This window comes from Aulonocara sp. 'chitande type north' Nkhata Bay, linkage group LG18 (assembly GCF_057382095.1).
Source record: "Aulonocara sp. 'chitande type north' Nkhata Bay isolate Kocher_YH1m ecotype deep benthic linkage group LG18, A_spYH_male_GT1.1, whole genome shotgun sequence".
NCBI classification, from domain to species: Eukaryota; Metazoa; Chordata; class Actinopteri; order Cichliformes; family Cichlidae; genus Aulonocara; species Aulonocara sp. 'chitande type north' Nkhata Bay.
The window spans coordinates 26863562-26871274 of record NC_141361.1 but is presented as its reverse complement, the minus strand read 5'-3'; the positions used below and the strand labels follow the sequence as shown (position 1 = coordinate 26871274).

At 41.2% G+C, this 7713-nt stretch overlaps 1 protein-coding gene across 1 annotated transcript; it reads right to left on the bottom strand.

Moving 5' to 3' along the window:
• Positions 1 to 1708: 1708 nt before the first annotated feature.
• Positions 1709 to 4427, bottom strand: LOC147308780 (uncharacterized). The gene is made up of 2 exons (XM_086272801.1): positions 2814 to 4427; positions 1709 to 2517 (listed from the first exon to the last, which is right to left on the bottom strand). The coding sequence occupies exons 1-2, from the start codon at positions 4212 to 4214 to the stop codon at positions 1999 to 2001; spliced, it is 1920 nt and encodes a 639-aa protein (XP_086128927.1). The 5' UTR covers positions 4215 to 4427; the 3' UTR covers positions 1709 to 1998.
• Between the last annotated feature and the right edge of the window lie 3286 nt (positions 4428 to 7713).

Sequence of the window (7713 nt, the reverse complement as noted above, 5' to 3'; positions counted from 1 at the left end):
GCCACAGCTTCAGGGCCTGCAGCTTGCATGACTAAATGGCACACACACTTGCACGTTGCTGGATTTGCCGGGGAGAATAATTACAGGCTATTATCGGGGAGCAGGTTTCTTGGGTTGTGTGATTCAGGTTCAGGGGTGCACTCGCTATTCCACACCAAGCGTCATAATTTAAAAAAAAAAATAAAAAATACAGCTTCTCCAACAAAAATGGATGTTTCATTTCCAGAAGAAGGAGAGGAAATGTTCGACCTGTGGCTTGCAAAATAATTGTATTTTGAATGTTCAAACCATTTGCGAATGAACGTGAGATTTTTTTTTAATGATGGTTTTTCTTTTATGGGACATATGGAGCTTTGGATCCTCCCCCTTTTTCGGGGGATCCGGTCACCTTTAGGGTGGGGCAAACACTGTGAGTGTGTAGCACAAAGTGGTGCTCATCTACAGTGCTGAGAAGTAGTCTGACATTTTCATTTCTACCCTAAAAATAAAAATGCAATAAAGCGTGCATGTTTCTGAATTGCTATTTACTATGTACAGACCAGATATATATTATATTTCCAACTTTCTTTGCTAAGCAAATACAATAAAGATAAAATGAAGCTTAAGTTTGCTCTAATGGTCTCCTGTGTTATCATGTGATAGTCTTTATATACTGCCTCATTCTTTTTGATTTCTCTGTTATTTCTTCCGCTCTTCTTTCTGGTTTCCACTTTTGGCTTTCAGTTTGGATGCATTCATAGAATAGCATGACTTTTTTTTAAAGCCACATATAACAGTTTTAGCAATTTCTATCCAGTTCTAACACATATACAGTTTCACCTCACGCCATATTTCCCCCCTGTGCAAAATGAAAAATACAAAAACTCAATTTCTCAGACTCATACTGCCGCTTCATTTTCTTTGTAGTAGTTTCCATCAAATTCACCAAAATCTGCAAAGCTTGCAACTTTCTGTGACTTGTACCTTTCCCTCATGAGCAGTGTTGGGTAAGTTACTTTAAAATAGTAACTCAGTTACATTACTAGTTACTTCTCTCAAAAGTAACTCAGTTACTTCAAGTTACTCGTTACTTTCGAAGTAACTAGTTACTAGGGAAAGTAACTTTGGTTTTACCCAGAATTCTCTTATTAATGTGTTGCTTCCCTAACTGGATACCCAGCAAGGATGCCAGTCTTCTAGCTTTCTTACATGTTAGCACTATCCAGCCACAAGTACACTGTGCCACCTAATGGCCTGAACCTAAAATAGTTAAAATGGCAGTGTAGTAGTGCGAGTGCAAGTCAATGATGAAATGAATGAAACTAAATTAGAAATTAACAAAGTTTGTTTTATGTGTCACTTTTTTATCTGTGTGTTTTAATCTATTTCTAATGTTTCAACCCTCTACAAATGCAAACTCATCATTCTCGGGTTGTTACAGCAGTGTCTAATCATTGTACGTAGAATCACTAGGAAGAAGCAGTGGATCACAAAACACAACATACAGTGTGTTGAAACTTTTGAAAGATATTTATTTTTGCCATTTAAATGGACAGAAAGTATGCTTTTAGCAGTGCCAACATTAAACTGTACCTCAGACAATTTAGGACCTGTAGGTATCAAAGTAGGTATCAAAGTGCAAAAACATGTAGTGCAAAAAATGATTTAACATAAACACGGTGAGGTTAACTGAACTTAACTTTGTAAACTTAACTGCTGAATTCCACCAACTGGAGACCTCATGTTCAGTAATAAAAGTATTTTCAGAGAAAGAGAAGAGAAATAAAATTAATTACAAGTATGTTCAGCCCCACAAACAGAAATAAAATAAATAATAACTATTTTCAGCTTCATAAACAGTCAAACCAAAATAATATTGCCTCCATACAGGCCATGTAGATAAATAAAATATAATGGTATTTTAAGTGCTTCAGAAGCCCAAGTTTCACTTGGAAATAACCCTACTTTACCTTGTAGAGCACCACTGAAGGCAACACATCATCATCATATGAGCACTACTCAACTTTGGTTTCCATCAAACCAACGATTGTACCTCAAGAGGAGAAGCTTCTCAAACTTATGATCAGACAACTTGTTCCTCTTTGGAGTGAGAATCAGGTTTCCCAGGCTGAAAAGCCTTTCAACTGGGGCACTTGAAGGAGTAGCTGCATTAAGTTTAAGAGAGAGTTTCTTTATCATTGGGAAATGATTCAGAGAGTCTAACCCTGTTGCTCCTGATTTGAGGTACTCGGCTACCTCACCTTCAGCAGTGGCATATATGTCCTCATTCTCTTCAAAGGAGAAGAACTCATCCTCTTTGCTAGAACCCGCGTGCTGTGTTGTGTTGGTGGCGCTGGTACCTGGTTGTAGCTGATCTTGCTCAGGGAGAAGTTTTCGACACTCTACCAGCAGACGTGCCTTTGCGAGGTCCTTCCGCGCCTGGTCATGTAGCCAACGAAGCTTAAATTTTGGTAGTGTCACAGCAGCCAGCAAAGCATCTTCACTTCCAAGGACATGTGCAAACCTTGTTTTGACTGCCTGTAATAACGACACAGTAAAAGTGCAAAAAACATTTTTGCATGAGAAAGTATGCATTGTTTCAACATTAAATTAATTAAATATTAACAGCATGCTGTAGTTTTATATAGAATGTATTTTAATTTGTAAATAGTGTGTATTTTACTACGTTGTATTTATTTTATTTATTTATTGGGGTTAAGTATCTGTAACTGTAACAGCATTCACTTGCATGTGAACAGCACAGCACAATATAAAAAGCAATTGAGTAAAACATTTCATTAAAGATAAACACAAATGAAAATATCATCTCTTACCTGGACAACTGTATCTGGTAGCCCAACAAGAATTTGCAGACCATTTTTTATAGCCAGAGTCTTGGTCATTAGCGATTCCAGTGTGGGTAGGAGTGTGCCATAAAAACAATGGTCTTCTCCTTGAAGAATGTCCAGTGCCACAGTAAGTGGTTTCATGACTGCACAGTACTCTCTGATACACTGATGCTCCCTCTCATTGAAACATTTCAACTGTAATGTGGATGAGATTGTGTTCAGCTCCACCACAGGTATCTTTGAAATTCTCTCCAGAGCATAATAGAACGAGTTCCACCTTGTTGTGCAAGGTACTAGTAGCTTCTTTGCAATAATGTCGTCCACAATCTCAGCAGCCACTGTGGAACGACTGGCCTTGTTCCACAGCCCTGCACATTTTGTGGTGGCACTTCTGTAGATGGTTTTTGTTGCAGCTTCAGACAATAGCCACTTCTCCACATCAGTGCAAGAGATAAGATTCATTGTGTGCGATGCACATCTCTGATGTGGCGGTAAAGAAATTGCATCATCAGCATCATCAGCAGCATTCTGCAGCACATCCCCAATTGAAACAAAAGTCACCTCATCCTCCTCAGATTCAGAGTCATCTGACTCAGGTGCTGGCTGGTACACTTTAAAAGCCTTGACAAAATTGGAGCCATTATCCGTTACAGTTGATGTGATTTTAAACGATAGGCCATGAGATGAGTTAATGTTGTCCAGCTCAGATGCAATACTGTCATACGTATGTCGACCCATAAATCGCCTGCATGCCAGCGCTGCTTTCTCACGTTTCATGTTTTGTGCATTTATCCAATGCGCGGTCACACCAAGAAAACTTTTATTATGCACAGTCCAAATGTCTGCTGTTGTGGAGATGTATTCTACCATGTCAAGTGTATTTTTGAGCTCTGACTCCATGTTGGCATATTCTTGGTCTAGGAAACTGGAAAATGTCTTTCTGGATGGTGCCTTCCCAGCTCTCCCTCGCACAGGTATATGACTAATCAGTTGTCTGAAAGCATGGGACTCAACCGTTGAGATGGGTTTCATGTCTTCCACAACATACCTGGCAATCAGCCTGTGTAGCTGGGGCTGGGTGATGGACTGTGCAGCAGGCTGTCCGAAATCAAGCTTTCGTTGTTTTGCTGGAATAGCATCAACGGAGCTAGAGTCACCGACGTTGCCTTCAGGTTCTTTTTCAACTAAGTTGGTAGATGCATGCTGTTTCTGAAGATGTTTCATCAGATTAGAATTGCTAGTCTTTGATGTCGAAAGAGTTTTAGAACCTCCACAGAGAGTACAGTTCACGACAATATTCCTGTCTTTTTCCAACACAAAGGAGAAATAATGTGAATATTTCCAGGAGAGAAAACACATGCCTGGACCATCTTCGACTGCCGCCATGATTGTAGCTTACGTCACAGTGTCACGTGCCCTTTTTACGTCCAGCACGGAAACTGCAGTCGTGGTGCTTTCCTTTGTACTCGGGACTCAGAAATTCGGGACTGCAGATGACCTGCATATGTGTAGTAGTAATTTGTTTTTGTAGAGAGCTAGCAAAACAAGCGTTTTCGAGGGCGTCGCCATATTGGAATCCAGACTTCTCCAACGAGGCTAACCAGAACACCGTTTACTCGAGTGTGACATTATTCCCAGGTTCGTGTTCCGATTTCCGAGGTAAGTTAAACGCAACACACGAAGTAACGAGTAACGACCCTATCTAAATCCCAGTAACGAGTAACGCGTTCCTGATTTTGGCATAATAACTAGTTACCGTGCTCGTTACCGCAATAATAACGTAGTTACTGTAACGCGTTACTTAATAACGCGTTAGTCCCAACACTGCTCATGAGTATGCTGTTAGACGGGGTAACCTTCTTCTGACTACAATAAAAAACCTTCCCTTCATATACATTGGGTAAAAGCCAGACTTTAGAAAAGTGCATGTCAGTTGATCCAGAATGCTGCAGCAGAAATACTGACAGGGACTAGAAAGAGACTGGGTTCCCTTCATTGGCTCCTGTTAGCTTCAGAATTGGGATTAAAATCCTTCTCACAAAGTCTTGACTAATAGCTTTCATCCCATCTTAACCATGTAGCACCATATAACGCCAACAGAGCACTTTTCTCTCATACTGCTGGTTTACTGGTGGTTCCAGCGATATTTAAAAGTAGAATGGGAGATAGTTTTCGGTTTTCAGGCCTCTCTTCTGTGGAACCAGCTCCCAGTTTGGATTTGGGACAGACACCCTCTCTACTTTTAAGATTAGGCTTAAAACTTCCCTTTTTGATTAAGCTTATAGTTAGGGCTGAATCAGTTGACTCTAAACTCTTCCTTAGTTATGCTGTAATAGACTCAGGCTGCTGAGGGCTTCCCATGATGCGTGTTTCTTCTTCTCTTCTCTCTTGTCACTCTATATGTGTTTAACCATCCCTTTGAGTCATTAGTTATTATTAATTTCTGGCTCTTTTCCACAGAGCAACCCAACTGGTTGGAGCAGATGGCCGCCCCGCCATGACTGTCTCCAAGCGCTTGCTCATAGGAGGTCGTCTGATTGTTGGGGTTTTGTACGGTTGTTACCTTACAATATGAAGGGCTTTGAGGTGACTGCTGTTGTCATTTGGCTCTGTATGAATAAAACTAAATTGAATTTGATTGGTTCGAATCGAATTAAGTCGTCCAGAATCAGTGAAAATGTGGGACAGTGTCTCAAGGACAGGAGGATGGTCCCACATAAAGGGAGACATCTGGTAGCCCTTCTAGTCACGCTTGCAGCATCATCACAACTACCTCCCGCACAAGATTTTCACAAAGCCTAATGAACTGAGAGGAGCCGCTGCTGTAAACCAATTATTAAATCAAATTAAGAGGAAAAAGCGGGATATCAGTTCTTTCTGTTTGAGTATTGGTGTCGACAGGTGCAGGAAATTATCTCTAATTAGACTCTCATGTCTCCTCTTCAGGGCCACAACAATAAAAAAGCAGATAAATTCCAGAGCAAGGCTACATCACGCTCCCCACTAGATACCTTTGTCTCATCTTGTCACCCTGTTTGTCATCCTCACTAAAAAAAAGCCTGAATGACATCTGTTAAATGGGCTGCAAGGAGAGTCTGTTAACAATGATGGGGTTAAATCAATAGTCTGCTTCAATTGATTTCCCTTTTTCTTTAATGTTGCTAGGCAAGCACTCCTAGGATGTCAGGGGATGCTCTTTTTTCTTTTTTTTCCTCCCTTTTTCAAACTCAAAGGAAGACAGTTTTTCAATTCAGTAACAAGGGGTTATATCTTTAAAGCCTAAATGGTTTTACTCACTGTAAGTGCCGCTGACAGTCATCTGGACCGTCTCAATCAACTGAAATGCTTTGAAATTTAAAGCAGCAGATAGTTTTCTTGTAATCTGCCAACAGGGGGATTTGCCTCCCCAGGTAGTCGACTGTTGCTTTCGGGACATCTGTAATGATAGTGAAGACGGTGTTTGATGGTGCAACAAAAGAAATACATTAAATATTCCAACAAGGAATTTGTGTGGAGAGGGAATATGAGAATTGAAAAAGACTAAATGAGCTTTTCCCCTCAGGGCTACAGACTGTTATAGTCTGTTGAAATCTGGGTCTTTGTTGTCTGTGTGTGGTGTAATTGAAAAGCTCCAGCCCCTGTTTCTTCCTCTGTCTTTCACACTCTTATTCTTTCCCCTCTCTATGCCCACTTCCCTTCCACCACCCCAAACCAGCGGTCTTTCTTTTTCTCTTCCAGCGTCTTCGCTTTTCGCCTCTCCATTTGAACTGTCTGTCATGATTCGTTTGACTCATTCTCCCCCCCCTCCTCGGCTGCCTGCTGAGTTTTAGGACAAATGTGGATGATTTTGATCATTCGCGCCTCAACCATCCGCTGAATCAGGCTCCTCCAGCGGATGATAAGAGGGCGGAGAACATCACAATTGTCCAGGAAGATGATGTGAAAGGCCTTGACATGGCAGTGGTGGTGTTAATAGGCAGTGCCTGAAAACAACCGCTTCTATAGCCGGCTGACATCTGATGTGCCAAAGTAAGTACAAGTCAAGAATGACATTGTGATTTCCTCCCACATTGGGAAGTGAGGGAAAAGAGTTCCAATGCAGCAGATGAAGGCGTTGGCATAAAGCATGTGTGTGTCTGTGTGCATGCAAAATCATCTCTGTTGAAATAACATAAAAAATGATTAATTTTACTCAAGAGCTCCGGCGTTCAGCAATGAGTTGTGCACACTTGTCTGTCTTTGAACAGATAACGTGCCGTAGACTCCCGCCTGACTAGAAAAGTGTTTTACTGAATAATTACTTTTGCTGCACCTTTTATTCCGAAAGAATGAATTGTAGTTGATGAGCACGGTGTAAAGCATGGATACACCTGGTGCTGTGCGCTCATTGTTCTTTGAAATTCTCTCCAAAATGGAATGGCAAAGTAACTTGGCAGGTGCTGAATGTGAAAGTGCAAACAAAATGGAATGGATGATGATGAGGTCTCGCCTTTGCTATTTAACTCTGGAGCGAAGACAGCGATTGGACCGAAACCTCTCTAGTGTGAGTAATTGGACAGGCATTACAGGAAAGATGTTTGGAAACGAAACAGCAAATGCCCCCACGCTTTCGTGGGAGGGCGCAGGGTCTGAGGCACATTAGCAATTGTTTCAGCACATTAACGCCGAGATTTATTAATATAAATGAATTCAGCTTTGATTAGCTTGCCTGTTGCCATCGTTTGATTTAAGCATTTTTGTCAGTTGCCATTTCCCTTACTGGAAGCTGAAGCGGCGGGCTAAACAAGAAGTGGTAAGTGCAGATAGATGTGGAAGAAAATTGGTCCTATCCCAGGTTTGGTTGAGCGCTTGGCAGCTCTCTTGGTTATTCAGGTCAGGAAACATA